Here is a 16,182-nt window from a genome sequence, read left to right as displayed (position 1 = left end):
CATAATTCTTAACATTTGTTGCATTACCCCGAAGTTTTGTTATCCAAAGGTTCATAATTTCAAAAATGAAATAGGGTTCATTATTCTGAAAGTTTGTAAGCTGCAAGTTTGTGATATAAACAAAATGATGTAATGTTCTATTAAAATTTCAGACTAATGAATCTTACGAATACAAATGAGCCCACATACATGTATATTTTCAGAACTACGAGCCTTATATTTTCAATATTATGAACCCTACATTTGTATTTCATTATCAGAATTACGAAACTTTAGATAATGAACCTTTAGAGCAATGAACCTTTTGAACAATGTCCATTTCGGAATTACAAACCTTCAGAAAAATGAAATTTAATGATAGGGTTTACCACTTGAGCAGTAAGAGAGATTTTTAGTCACTTGCTGAGAAACAGATCCATCTGGCTAGATCTAGTACTACTCGTACATCTCAGTAGGAGAGATACTACCAGTGTGAATAATTTATTGCATTTAGCATCTTAGGCATTAAGAAAGAACTCTGGATCGTCTTCTCCCATCACAATTGTTGACTTCTGTCCTTTATGACCGTGTGGTATCATTTCCCTTCCTTAATCTTCTATTGGAATGCATCAGTACACTTCATTAGCCGAGGCTTCATATTAAGCCTTACTAGAATAGATAGCCTCTGTTTTAGGGATAGAAGAAGCGTTTCCTACGTCTCTCCAATATTCTGAGGGATTCAGACTAGGCTCAGTTGATTCCTGCTGAATTAAGAGTAGTTTTGCAAAACAAACCCTTTTATTTAACACTGCCTACATGTACATGTATGTACAATTGATAATGTGAAGTAGAAATGACAGACAAATCCTATACTTCATTTTATTTTGACAACAACAATTCTGAAAGAATGCTATGTTTTATGTAGTAGCCAAGTTAGTCAACTCATTTAAAGAGCGGTTTGCTTCGTGTTGACAGACACGTACTTCTTCCCATTCTGCAGTGAATTTCTCAGTTTCATTCAGAAATAATTCATGTTGACATTTTGTGTAATTAGTAGACTAAGGATTTAAATTTTTCTGTGTTAATTAACATTGCTGAAGAATCAAGTGTGCGTTCCAGTAATTCACATTTCAAATCCTTTTGATTTGAGGCTGAAGGGTGATGATAAGTGCTCTCCCATTAAAGTTTGTCTCATATGAGTCTGTTAAAAGACTAAGTACAAGATGGAGGAAGGCAGTGGTAATTCTTGATAGCATTATGTGCAAATCTCTTCCAAGGCAATATCAGGATGCTTCTTTAATTTGTTTTTTTCTTGAAAACGTGAAGTCCAATAGGGGGCCGAGTCAATGCCTGCGGCTACAGATTGACAAGAATCAAGTTATTGTTTTCATTTACAATTTGAGGCTCCCGCCTACATTTATGCATTTGGGAAAGAATGCTAGAATCTGCATTAAGGAATGAACGTACAATGACATCACTTGACATCTTGATAAAAATATCTTTGATAGCTGAACTCAGAATTTATTTCTCAGAAAATAACAATTTCTAAATGTATTGAATTCTGGAGCCATAAAAGCTCTGTGGTTGGGCATGCAGTAATATTTTATGTTCAATTTAACTTTGACTGTAAATGACCAGTGCCAATATTAATGGCAGACACTCAATGACAGACACTGTTCTAAAACAAATATGCAGGTATATTGATTTATAGGTATGGAGGTTACATTAGGTAATGTCAGTGAACCTAGCATCTTTACCTAATTTCTGTTGTTACCAGTTTGTTTATATTTGTTTTTGTCTGTGTTTGTCATTCCAATTTCAATATCTTCTTCGTACAGGCCTCATAAGTAGATATAATTTTAACTAGTTCCTCCCTCCCATCTTTCTTAATGAACTGCAAACCTTGCACAGGCTATTATAGTGATGCATTGACAATTTTCTGTAGATTTTAAAGACAGCAATTAATTCATCAATCTCAGAAGCTTGTCCAAATGTTTGCCCAACATAGCAACAGTGCACAAATCAAATCTGTATGTTGATCTGTAATCCAAAATGTCTACCGTACCTGTCTTCATGCACATATCTATACACGAAAACAAAATAAAGGCAAACAGAACAAACATTCATTCCTACATGATGGTTAGCTGGGATAAAGCATTCAGCACATTTGTGTTTTTAATTTTGTTTCCAATATTAGGGTATCATTTTGTACATTGAACATACCACATTCAATGAAAGAGTAAAGAAAGGTATGTTAGATCATGTAGGATATGTGTTGGGGGGGGGGGGGGGGGCTTTGAAGAAAGTTGCATCCAAAACGTTATAATCAGTTTACTCACAATCAACTCATTAGAACAAATCGTAAGTGATACATTTAACTCTAAAAAAAAAAAAATGATTTTGCAAGAAATTGTTGATACCCAGGGTGTCTTTGTAGATTAATTGGAGATACAGTATGATCCTGCCCCCCCCCCACTCAGTGTTATTTAGGGTACGCATATATGCATGTTCCCTCCTTTTGAAAACACCCCCTGAGTCCAGTGTGTAAAGTCAATTTTGTGTACCGTAATTAATGGTGTATAAACCGCACCTTTTTGCCGCCGAAAAAAATTCAAAGTCGGGGGTGCAGTTTATACAAAACACACCAAAAAAAAAAAATTAAAGTTTTAATTTATGCCCCTCCACCTGGCGCTATGCCTGGCAATGTCTCCCAGCTCAGTAATCAGTGTGTTGACTCACCACTAGGAAACTAGAACAACACTCAAATTTGTCTGTCAACTTGGTTTGATAGGTAATCTTTCTGATAGATCTCAATATGTAGTTTATAATAATAATTCCTACACATGGTGTACCACGAGGTTGTATCCTAGGTCCTCTACTGTTTTTTAATTTACATTAATGATCTTACACATTCAGCTGCACCTCACTGTTAAATGAAAGGCCTTCCCGCGTGGGTTTTTTTAACACGGACCTGGCTTGCTGCCGACAGAGTCGGCAAAAAAAAAAAAAAAAAAATTAGGGCGAAAAAGAGGGGTGAGGTTAATACACGAGGGCGGTTTATACAACGTTAATAACGGTATGTACGAGCTGGACTTTGGTGCTTGAAAAGTACCCCTTAACCGAACATTTTGGTAACACGCATGCGGTCATTCCAACCCCGGAGTGGGGGGGCCGGGAGTATTATACATTTCAACCACTTCCAATAAAAATATTATGTGTAAGATGGTCATTAGCACATAATAATATTTTATTAAAATATCTTAATGGAATGGATACATTTAGAAAAAGGTTGATTCTTTTAGTATTGTGACAGTAAGAGAACTACATGTTGGGGTCTATAGTTAGTGGAGAAACCTCCTACAATGTAATGTCAGGTCAACGTGGATGCCCTGTCACTGATATCCTGTTATTGACAGTTACTATCCATTAGGATTACCTGTCAAAAAAAACCTGGAGCTACCTTAAAATAGATCTTTGATGTGAATCTGATCAGCAGACGTGCCACTGTTTACTCAGTTGAGTCCATACGCTCATTACTAGCTCAAGCTAGCTCAAATCCACTGCCCATTTACTTTGATGTAAATCATATTTTTGACACCCTCACCCAATAAATTTAGTTTTAGTTATCTTTAGAAGGAAATTTATCAATTGCATGACCAAGTGCTTAGCATTGATTATAATTTCCTTCTGTGTTATCATTCTGTTTTGAATTGGTAGGAACTTGATTCTGTTTGTGTGATCAAAATTGTATCAGCAACATCTTTACAAAGATTATTTAGACTTCAATTTTGTTGATTCCATTCAGAGTTCCGGGTTATTGAATTTAAAAAAAATTGAAATGGTGCTTTAATTTTAGCGAGTATAAAAAGTTCTGCTGAACGACAAAACTTATTTCCTTTTGTTATTTCCATGCCTTTGAAACAGAATTTCCAGCAATCTGAAATGTACAGTCTCTTTCCTAACAAATCTTTATGCTAAGTATATGTGGCAATATTTCACGTTTAATACAGGCATTAATGCTGAAGATCAAATTTTATATGTCAAGATTCTTTATTCCTTTACAGGAAAGCCATATTAAAGCCCCACTGCACTACTTATAGCTACTTGTGCCCTCTATAAAGCAAACATTGATGCCTAATCGGTGACCATTGGTCCCCCATGATCTTCTTTTTCTTATGTTAATTGAGAGCTTATTCGATGAGAAAACCACTTATCGGTGAACATGAAGGGAGGTCTGATCCCTCCTGGCCAAAGTAGTGCGGTGGGGCTTTAAGTTGTTTGAACTGTGATGAGTGGTTTAGAATGTTATGTTGGGCCTTTTAGATCGTATTGTAGTATGTGTCAACATCAGTTTCTTATCCTTTCCCATAATTGTTAGTTACTTTAAGTTTAAGATTAAACACAGAAGTTTAGACCTAAATCGCAATATCAGATATAAACCAACTTCTTAACTGGTCTTAAAGAATCCAGTGTCCAGTCACTCCAGTGTACAACTCAGGCTTGGTGTCCACAGGAGCAAAATCTGTTTTCCTGTGCAAGGAAACACGGCAGCAATTGATTTGCTCATGAAGGGATCGAGGCCGTAACAGTTTTCACCGAAATCCGATGCATCAGAGAAAATTGATTGTAACACTCGAGGGAGATCTTTGAAGAAAAAAAGATTTGCGTAGAGTCCATGTGCATGCGAGTGAAAGTTCACAGAAGATTACCCGGCTTCTGCCCTTTCATCCCAGTTTCTCATCTCTCTGTCTCTTACGTTCTGTCTTGAGCGCTCTCTATCAACTCTTCTTCTCTTTCCTCAATGTGCCATCACTCTTTTAGTTTTCTCCAAACTCTCTTACATTCTTTCATTCCCCCCCCCCCCCCCCCCCGCACTTATTCTCTTAGCACTTCATTTTCCCTTTCCCTTCAGACACTCTCTCAGTTTTCTATTTCCCTTTCTCTCAAATTTGTTTCCCCTTTCTCCCATCCATATTTACACTACCTTTTCTCACTTTATTGTGTTTCTTATTTTTTTCCTTTCTCTTACACATTCTTTCGTTCATAATCTCTCTCTTGCTATTCTGCTTTATTCATTTTCTCTTTCTGTACATCTCTTCCTCTTTTCATCACTCTTTCTTTTAATAGTCCCGTTATGTTTCTTTTGTTACTATATTCCAACGATATATTAAATCACTCCCACCCCCCCCCCCCCAAAAAAAGAGAAAAACATGAGTGACAATTTTTAGAACATATTCTTTTAAAAAGAGTGCTTTTGCTGTGTGTGACGAGGGGGGGGGGGGGTGGCGGGGAGTGGGTTGTATGATTTTCTTCTGCAATTGGGAGTTTTCAACTGTTCTTTGAGATATTATTTTAAGTTACCTTTTCCTCTTATTTGTTTCTTTTTGACAGCTTGTGTATGAATACTTTTTGCGGTTTCTAGAGTCACCAGATTTTCAACCCAACGTAGCCAAGAAGTACATCGATCAGAAATTTGTTCTGGCGGTAAGTGAAACAAGTACCGGTAGGCAGTATCCATGAAACCATTTATCTATGAAGTGTGTTAAGTACATTTGTTTGTAAATGTCTGATCAATAGTTATTGTGGTGGTAAAAACATCCAAAATAACCATGAACATATACAATTCTCCTCTTTTGAAATGCTATTTACTGTTCAAATTACTCTTAGTCATTATGACGGACAAGATCTTGTTGTATTGATGGACACACTTACAAAAACATGTTTAATATTTTATGAAGGCAGGCAATAGGAAACATATTTCTTGGAATACATCAAAATGGTTGTCCTTAATAACTTTTAATGGGTTTTGGAAAATCATTTTGAAGAAAGGGAAATGTGGTATTCACAAGCAAGGTTTGATAGAATTCATAAAATATTTAGTTAATGATTTCTTTTACAACCCTTTAATCACATTATTTGTACAAAGTTTATGGATTCATTTTGACTAAGGCTTTGGCAGTACTCAAAATGCCTATGAATTATCAACTTCAACATACAGAGAATGCTTTAAAGTGCATGTAGCGAGTCTGTCTTTACACTTGAACCAGACATCTTCCTCATTACTGCAGTACAGCAATATCTTCTCAATTCAATTTCCCCTTGTCATTTTTGTTTTGAGGTTTCCTTTATTCCAAGGAACCGATTACAGTGTATGTGCAAGAAAGTCTGACAAATCATGCAAATGTACCTCACTGTTCACATTCAACACGTACTCTCCTTTGTTACCGTGGAAACGATATTTGTTTGATAAAAATATACTTTGACAGAGTTGTTTGTGCCTTTTATCATTGAGTGGCATCCATTATCATTGCCAAACGTATTAATGAGGTAGATTTTTATAAAGGAAAATGAGTTTCAAATAAAGTTACTTATTTAGCATGCCTTGACATGTTAGAGTACCAGATCAATTAATCAATTTAAGCTGTCATGTACCTTTTATAATGCAGCATTGAATGTGATTGATTACAGAAGGCAAAAAGTGAAAAGAAGGAGGTTAAAGTCTGCTTTGTGTATCCAAAAAGTATACTCAAATTTGGTAGCTTTGTGTCAAAATTGTATATCACCTTTGCCTTTGAAATGTACACTGTACGTCATAGTAAAGAGGGACTACAATTCTGTAAAATGATACCTCATTCAATATTCATAAAGTTGCTTCCATGGATGACTGAGCACCAGGGTATTCAAGAAGAGTCGTACAAATTCCTTGTATCAAGTTCAGGCTAGCAAATAATGTGGCTCAAATCCATCTATGCATGTCCTGTATACTTTTATTCTTGTTATCTTTGTAATTTGTAATTAAAAAATAATTTTTGTCAGTGGTCTTCTTTAAAATAAAATCAGCAGGAACTCCAACATATACTTAATTAGCACTAGATCTGAAAACTTGGGAGGACTCTCTGAAGTAGAAAGTAATATTTTTTACACTAGTCTTGTGACATAAAAATATACTGGTACATGAAGACCCTGAACTTAACTAGCTATTGAGAATTATGAATAAAATAAAACATGAGTTATAAGCAACAGGAATTTACATGTACACCTGTACATCCGGCGTCTAAAGGTCTCCTACATGTATCTTAGGATCCAATAAATCATAGTATTTTTTCCACAGAGGGGCCTTATATTTATGGTTTGTGGTGAATTTGGCCTCGGTTTTGTTCATATGTTCAGGTCCCTATACAGTATGTAAGCCTAGTAATCGCAAAGTAATTTTAAGCAGGGTGATATCAGAAAGAAATTAAAGATCCTTCATGTGCATCAAGTACTGTACAAAATGCTATAGCCTGCCACATGTCAGCATTACAGTACATTATAAGTCCAGACTCCACATGCAGAGCTGCCAACCATTCCGTTTTTGCCGGAATTACTCCGTTTTTTCCTCCAAATTACGGTATTACGTTTTTTCTTCATAAAATGTTTTTTTATTTTTTTTTTTATTTTTTTTTTTATTTATTTTTTTTACATACCACACGTCAAACAACTGCCCTAAAATGTTGATTTGATCACAAATTCAATAGAAAATTAATTTTAAAACATACTTGAAGAGAAAAATATTGTTTAAAAAAATGAAATGCCGATAATACCAAAATAACCAACAACAAAAATCCCCTGCTTGTATAGAAAAAACAGCATGATGAATAAACATTTCTGCATTGGAAGTGTGTCGCACGTGGTTGTAAGTTTCGTTTTTGTGAATTCCCTTTTTTGGCCTGAAATTCCTTTTTTTGCCTTCATGATTCCTGTTTTTGGTCGCACAAGGTTGGCAGCTCTGCACATGTACACTGTCCAAAACCAACCTATCCTTTCATCATTAGGAGTGGGCCATGGGTAGTGTACCAACACATATCCTCTAAAAATGAAATCTTAAACGTGTAGTTTCCGTTTAAACATGGATAACTTCTTCAAATTTCTTGCTATTTAGAATAAACGTGAGTGTTTTTGTTGTTATCATAGAGCAAGGATTTAATTTTACCAGTGTTGAATGAGGAGTCTCGTAAGACCATTCAAACTGTTGCCTACGTTCAAACCAAAGGGAAGCCTTTACAACTTAGGTCTCCAAACAGCTTTCTATAGATACTCAATCAATAAGGCATTCTCGTAGATGAAGTCGTTTAACCCTGAGATCAATACAGCCCCAGAATTAGAAAGCAATTGAGAGATGGGAGTTGCCTATTACAATTAAGTTAGTGGTAAAGGGATCCATAGGTATCTTCGTGTATCATTGTATAGTCAACATGATAATAATGTATAGCCTCATTAGCCTGGGGGTATATACATCCTGTACATGTAGGTATATCTGTATGCAAGTAATTGAAATGAAATGTGCATTTCTTTGCCATTGATTGAAATCAAGCAATCACAATGGGTGATGTTTATCACCTTTTTGGGTTAAAATTTACATTTGAATTTACCAAATGTATCTTGCACTTGTTATGTGTTAAATTATAGACCTCTCCAGAATTTTGAAATTCCCAGTAGTTCTCAGTTCAGTGAAAATTCAATTTTTGGGTAAATGCTATTAAATGGCATGTATAATTTGTAACTTCTGGTTTTTTTGGACTAAAGTAAATTATGCAGTCTCACTATCATAACTAGCTTAACTAGGCAGTGTATCCCTTTTGCAGCCAACATCAAATTCTGTATAACTTTGCAGGAATCATGTCACATATGTCCTATCTGTAAGATTTAAAAGTTTAACGGTTATCACTTAACAGTTACCTTGTTATCCAAAGGAAACCATTTACTCTCTAGACTTCACTGTCAGACACTGTTGAGTGACTGGCTGACTTTTTTGAATTTGTTAGTAACATAGATAAAATTAGCTGTATGGGGTACATTATCATTTATACACATCAATGACCCACTTCTTTATTGACCAAAAGTAAACTTATCGAGTCTTTACTCGGCACAAAACGTACAACTGTGCGGCACAAGGGTCTGAAAATCAGACTACTTTCTAGGCGTACTTTTCTCAAAGTGTGTTCTGAAAATTCCCAACACTCGATATAATTCCACATAGAGGCAATTTATAGTTCAAATCTTTTAAAGAGGAGTTTTCAGTTGGTATTATCTCTTGTTTACCATACGATTTATATAATTTTATATTTTCAGCCTCCAAAAGGAACAGACTACCTTTAATGGGGTGGATAGTTTGGTAATAATTCTAATGAAGAGACTATGTAAATGAGGGATAACGTAATGCTACATTAAAATAATTAACAATGAAAGAGTTCCATATTTTGTTATGATACAGAATTTCCAGAAAATTGACACCACAAATTCCATTTCATTTGCAATACACGTCTTGTACTGTTAGGATAGGATATGACAAGAGCTATTTTGAACTCTATCCCTCCCTTTAAGGGTAGATGGAGAGCCTCACAGCCAGCTCTGCTCAATCAGCAGATTACAATCTTGGGGTGAAATTCAGGGTTGCTGGGCAAGATGGGTCGCCATGGCGATAAATTAATGTGATCGTCATCCGTCCTTTGATGTCGTTGAGTAACTTCTTGGGAGCAAGGTATAGATGTATGTTTGGTGTAAATGTCAGGATGACCATGAGCCTTTGATGCAAGAGGTTTCATCCTCAATTTGCTGTTTACATTTCATGTGAACATGTTTCATATTGCTTGATTACACTAAGAGGACAAGGTGTTTATGTTCTGACATTTATTTAACAAAATAGCTGACAAAAAGCCTGACATTCATGAAATTCATTTTGCTTCATATTATTATTTGATATTTAAAGTAGAAAAAAAAAGTATTTCCAACCGACCGACCCATGTTTTGGCACCTAAAAGGCAATACAATCTTTTTTGTAAGGCCTTATTTCAGACTCAACCTCTGTGAGTGATTTATTTTATGTGAGTACATGTAGGTTGGCTAGTTGACCCGCAAGTCATTTTAAGTTCTATTTCAAGAGCACAATTTGTGTATTGAACTTTGTCCATGTTCGTTATCTGCATAGAACATACAGAATAAGAATGAAAAGTCCTCTTCAAATACAAGAGAAGACATTTAAACATATGAATACTGCATAATTGCCATTTGCCTGTAGGAATTCAAGTACTACAGATACGTATATTTTGTAGATCATCAATGCCAAAGAAACTATCATTTGAATGGCAGCATTAATTTGCAAGGCCTCTTTCTATGACACTCTTCTACTTATGATTATAATATTGTTTCAGTTCTGAACAGGAAAGAGTATTTATTGAGTAGTAAACTGTAGCTTCTACAATGTACACAATAGGTCTTCATGTATATTCATTTCGTCCTTGTTTTAACGAAGTGACGGTAGTGAGGAAAATCGTAATGCAAAGTGAATGCAATTTTTTTTCACTACCGTCACTTCGTGAAAACAGCGACGATTTGTATGATATGCCCCGCTCTCTAGAAATTTGTAGACTCTTTTGATCATTAATAAATAAAAAGGGCTGGTTTCTATTTATTTCATACTTTCACAGAATCAGTGTATAGCCTAGTGTTGTAAAAACTGAATCTGATTCAATTTTAGACAAATAATTACACATGTATATCATTGATGAGTTGTTATCTTACATAGATTATTGCTACTATTTTTCTAAAGTAGAAAAGGACATAGACCCTGTCGAGTTGTTGTTCACTGCCTAGGTGTGTATATTGGTGTATATGACACAATGGAATGCATTCATCAGTTAATTTGTGTGAATTTCAGGTATTAGAATGAATTAAATGTGAAGAATTTGAATAAATTTGAAGCCCAAACTCCTGTTTCAACCTGGTGACTTTCCCTCTTATATCATAGTGAGCTGTATTTAAAGGGGAATGCCCCATTTTAGAGTTCTTAGCTATGGGTCCTTGTAATATTTGACATAGGTTACATGTAGCTGCCCAAATGATTTTTTGTTTGTTCTTGAGCTCTTGCTTTGAACCACTCTCCATCAATTTGATGGTTCCAATACAAATAGGACTGTAAAATTCACGTTAAAAAAAAGAATAGAAACATTTCCTATTTTTTTAAAGGAATTTTCCTGCTTTGAGTCTCAATGGGAAGGTTTATTTATTTATTACTACTAATAAAACCAATGGAGAGGGTCTGTCTTAGTACTTAGGAAGTATTTTCAAATGTATGCCCGAGCACAGTTTCATTTTTATCTTTTTCATCGACTATATTCAACTTTTACACCACATTACAATCTGAAAATCGAAAGAGCACTTTAAGATATTAATGAGTACCGGTAAATGTCAGGATTTTTTTCTTAAGATACTGTTTGTCGTGGATGTCTAAAGACATAGCAAACTCTTATTTATTAAAAGTGAGAGCTCGTGTAACCACTGACATTTCATTTAACGATTAATTACGTGTTATGGTGGTTATCTTATGCATAATTGCAAGTGATAAATGTCTTCACAGCTTGAAGAATAGGGAACTGCTATCATGTGGGTGGATTTTTAATGAGAATGTGATGTTCATTTACATTGTACATGATGTACAGTGTATGTATCATTAGTGTATGTAACCACCAAGCATGCTAATGGAAATACAATCCTTTTTATGGCGTTGTAAAAAGAAATTGTGTACATTTTTATTGTTTAACCAATGCCAAGATTCTGCCTTGTGGAAAGTGGGTACCTTGTCATAAATATTAATTTACATTTTTTGTAGAAAGAAATGTTTTTCTTTTGTTTGGCATGATTTCATATTTTCCAAATTTTCTGATGGCTTATTCTGAGCTATATTTATGATTTTATTGCTTTGCCAGAGCTTTCTCTGAGCTTGCCAAAGCTAATGTATATGTTGATGTATATACCCTGTATCTAGGTCCCTCTGCCCATGTGCTAAAAATAGTGTGGTGATCACACCAGCCCCAAACACTAAATTTGCCCTGCTCCAGTCTTTTGCTTGAATGATTTTGCGGTGCACCTCATGTGCAGGCTCTGTTGTTTAGAAACGGTGAACTGGACAACGAGCAAATATGACGTTAGCACTTTGGTTCTCTATAGAAATTTAAAATGGGGCTCCCAGATGTGAATATGAACCTTACCAATTTCAACTGGTGAGGATTTTGTTATTTTATAATAAGCTTAATTTATTCTTCTCCCATATATTTCATTCCAGCTCTTGGAACTATTTGACAGTGAAGATCCGAGGGAGCGGGATTTCCTCAAGACAACGTTACATAGGATCTACGGCAAGTTCCTAGGTCTCAGGGCATACATACGCAAGCAAATCAACAACATTTTCTACAGGTTAGTGCACTCAAACCACACATATATGATCCTCAATGTAGAAGGGGGGGGGGGGAGGGTGATGATTACGATTATGATGAGTATTGGGTGAGAGAAGGGGAAGATGATGATGATGATCATGAGTACAGGGTGAGAGGAGGGAATGGAATGATGATGATGTTGATGATGAGTATAGGATGAGAGAAGGGGTGATGATGATCACGATTATGAGTATATATTGAAAGAAAGGGATGATGATGGTGATGGTGATTATGGTGAAGTTAGAACATTAGCAATTTTATAGATCCATAAGAAGATCTGTTAAGTACATGTATGCACCAAAGTCTCTGATTTTCATATTTCTTTTTCAGGTTTGTGTATGAAACAGAGCACCACAATGGCATTGCAGAACTTCTAGAAATTTTGGGCAGGTGAGTCATATGATGTTCTTCCTCCCTTCATGTATATCCCTTTTGTCTCTGTCTCTTGTTTTCCTCCTCTGTTTCTTTCTCTCCTTCTGTTGGAATAAAGTTATTTCTAACAATTAAACATGTCTTTAAGTAAGATTTAATTTTGTAAATATGAAGATTTGATTACATTGCAAGACTCATTGAGTTGGATATGTAAGTGGACAAGATTTATTTTTCAGAAATCCTGTTTAATGATGATCAGTATACACTGTACTGCATTGGAAAATTGATCAGGTCACTCATCAGAGAATGATCATCAAATTTCATCGAAGCCAAGAGTAAAAATGCAAACTTGAGCAGAATCCTAATTAACCAGTTAGGGTTGAAATGTAATCAAACTATTCACATCTTTCTGGTACTTGTATACAAATTTAAGTATTGCAAGGTAAAGACAATGTTTGTATGTCAACTGCAATCTCAGAATTTGTTCAGCTATTTAGATGATCTGTCATTTCCTCTGGCAGGATTTGTTCTGTTTTGAAAGATGGAGAGGATGGCAAGAATAGGGCTGAAGTTTGGTTTTTGCCGTAGAACTATAGAAGGGAGCAATTCTCGCTGAATCTTTTGCAATTTAATTTTGAACTGATAGAATAACTTGTCAATGTTTTTTCCCACCAGCATCATCAATGGGTTTGCATTACCTTTGAAGGAGGAGCACAAGACGTTCCTGCTGAAGGTCCTAATGCCACTCCATAAAGCCAAGTCCCTTAGTGTCTATCACCCGCAGGTAAGTCTTAGCGTGTATATGTAAATGGCGACTGACCGGAATGCTCCCCAGGGAGTGGAGAATATGCATACATTGTGTTGCGGGTAAGCCTGAATCCAATGACCGGGGTAATAATATGTACTAATATGCGCCTAGAAACAAAGTATTAGGCGCATTATGAATGTGAGCTATTATTATTATTATAACCCTTGGCAGCTAGAGAGCAAAGTCTGTTTAATGGGCTGTACAGTGTAAATTAATTCTATGCCTGTTCGGTTTACTTAGGGGAGACAATTACATCAAGTCAAATTACTCATTTTCCACTCAGTGACATATTCAAGTCTACTTGGAACAATACCCTGAGTTTCTATTAAAAAAGATAAGCCATTCGTAAGTGTGATAGGATAGTAGCACATTCAGCATACTGTGTAAATTGCACATATGGAGACAATAATGAGATGACACTGCCATTAGAGAACATAATATTGTTTCATACTCTCAGTGGTACAGTATTACGTTGAGTAGAGCTTTTAGCTTTGCTCTCCTCGCAGTCACTAGTCTGTCCTCGTTTTTTTTCCCATGTCATCAACCAACTCCCCAAGTAAATTGCTAAACAGCATCTACTCATTTTCCTCCACTAAGTATTCAAATTGTCTGAGCGTGGCCCCAAGGCCTTACGACCAAATGAGGTCATCAGCATGCTCTATTTGGCCTAATTGGAGAAAAATATTTGCCATGTCCACTTTGTATTCCATGTGTAATGACCTAATTTAGCATCCTCTCTCATGGTGGCTCCAATTTGATGGTCCAAATTAATCAATTTGTGATCTTATTTTCTGCTTTCTGTCTTTCCCCTCTATGTTTCTCTCTCCCTCTCTTCCTCTCGCTCTCTTATCCCCTCCCTCTCTTTTTTCTCTCTATTTCTCTTTTCATTTTCTTTCTGTCTCTCTGTCTGTGTGTGTGTCTCTCTGTCTGTGTGTGTGTGTCTCTCTCTCTCTGTGTGTCTCTCTCTCTGTCTCTTTCTCTCTCTCTGTGTCTCTTTCTCTCATCCTCTTATTCTCAATTTGTTTGTATTTGTGTGTGTCTCTACTTCTCTATAACTCATTTTATGCTGTATCCCACTCAATTTAGCTAATTATCTTTCTTCTCTCTGCCTTTGTCTCCTCTTTCTTGTCTCTTGTATGATTAACCCTCATGGTCTTAGTCTTTCTTGTTTTGGTTCTACATCCATTGTATCAGTATTAAAGCCTTCTATACATGTACATTCACTTGATATATTCAGATAAATGTATTTTGCATCTTGTTTTCTTGTAAATTAATGATCATCTTTTAGGATTAACATCCATGATCCAGAAGTATAATTTTTGTCTTTACTTCTTTTCTTCTTACAGCTTGCATACTGTGTAGTTCAATTCTTAGAGAAAGATCCTTCATTAACAGAACAGGTAAGATGAAGATCGGAAATTTGTATAAATTAAACACAATATGGTTGGGGATAATTTTGAAGAATTATTTGTTTCATTTATCAGTTAAAGAATTTTTTTATTTTTATGATTTAAAAAAAAAAAAATTCCTGGCAGAGTAGAGATTTCTTTTCCAATCATCATCATAGTCGTGAATTTGTTTATTTTTTCAGTGACCCCCGTCTGTAAATGGTTGAGTCTTGGCACTTAATGAGCATAATGTTGGGTATTTGTGTAAATGCTCAACTTCAAATGACATGTTAAAGGTGAATAAAAAGGCATTGTCCTGCTTGAGGAAATAAAGGTGACTTGGAAGGCAATTAATATGTTGCCTTTAGGCTCAGTCAAGAAATGAACAAGAAGAACAAAGAGCAGTCATGATAAATTCAGGTCGATACCTGACTTGAAGTCAGTCACACCCATGATTCTTGTTAATTTTTTGAAAGCTGCATGTATTTTAGGTTTAAAAAAAGACTGTTACCAAGATGGCACTTGAACATACTGTCATCAGTGAAGAATTGAGCATTGTTAGAAACTTTCTGAGAAACATACATATTTATGCAACTTGTAAATACACTGCACATTATAATGTTAAATACTTTATTTTTCTTTTCCCTTTGTGTTATGGCAGGTCCTCAGACTTTTACTGAAATTCTGGCCCAAGGTCCATAGTCCGAAAGAGGTAGGTCAAAATAGATATAATAGTAGTTACTTTTCATAGTTTGTGTTAATTTCTTGATTTTAATGTGAATTTTAAAGATGGTGTTATGACGTTAATCCAGTGTAATGAAGATCCATTTGTTATTATGCGTGCCTCATTCTGATACACTTGAATATAAAGGAATACGGCAAGAAATATATATATACAGTCAAACCTGTCTACAGCGACCGTGGTCTTTGTACACAGGTTCATTTAGTACATGTTTCAATGAGAAACCGTTTTCAAGGGAAACAAAAAATGTGCTTGTTTTAGACAGGTGGTCTCTGTGACCAGTAAAGCAGGTTTGACTGTACTTGTTTTAAACTAGAGAAATAGATAGCAAAGATAGATGAGTACATGTGAGCTCATCTTGCTAGGTACCCATTTAACACCTGGGTGGAGAGAAGCAATAAAGATTAAATGCCTGGCTTAAGATAAACTTGAGTTGTGGTAAATATAGAAAATGATTTCTCACAGAATCCAATGAAACTTACACTGAATGTTCAAGATTACAAATAAAATGACATGTGCCAAACGATTTTCGTAGAATATGTAAAGTGGCCAAGAAATTAGCTTAGAAAGTTACGGAAATCCGTGTAAGTAGACCAGACACTATGTGCTAATGGGAGTTGTGGTTTTTATCGAAGATGATGC

At 35.5% G+C, this 16,182-nt stretch overlaps 1 protein-coding gene across 3 annotated transcripts in view; it reads left to right on the top strand.

The window, feature by feature from the left end:
- Positions 1-16,182, top strand: part of LOC577346 (serine/threonine-protein phosphatase 2A 56 kDa regulatory subunit delta isoform) — a 46,232-nt gene that overhangs the window by 17,750 nt on the left and 12,300 nt on the right. For all 3 annotated transcript variants that reach the window (XM_796932.5, XM_775327.5, XM_011670321.2), the window contains 6 exons: positions 5,371-5,463; positions 12,080-12,210; positions 12,561-12,620; positions 13,278-13,386; positions 14,757-14,810; positions 15,460-15,510. In XM_796932.5, the coding sequence (XP_802025.1) occupies positions 5,371-5,463; positions 12,080-12,210; positions 12,561-12,620; positions 13,278-13,386; positions 14,757-14,810; positions 15,460-15,510 (498 nt within the window). The remainder of the gene's footprint in view (positions 1-5,370; positions 5,464-12,079; positions 12,211-12,560; positions 12,621-13,277; positions 13,387-14,756; positions 14,811-15,459; positions 15,511-16,182) is intronic.

Source organism: Strongylocentrotus purpuratus, unplaced genomic scaffold (genome assembly GCF_000002235.5).
Source record: "Strongylocentrotus purpuratus isolate Spur 01 unplaced genomic scaffold, Spur_5.0 spur5_scaffold_5, whole genome shotgun sequence".
Lineage (NCBI taxonomy): Eukaryota > Metazoa > Echinodermata > Echinoidea > Camarodonta > Strongylocentrotidae > Strongylocentrotus > Strongylocentrotus purpuratus.
The sequence above is the reverse complement of the archived record's forward strand: the minus strand, read 5'-3'. Positions and strand labels throughout refer to the sequence as shown.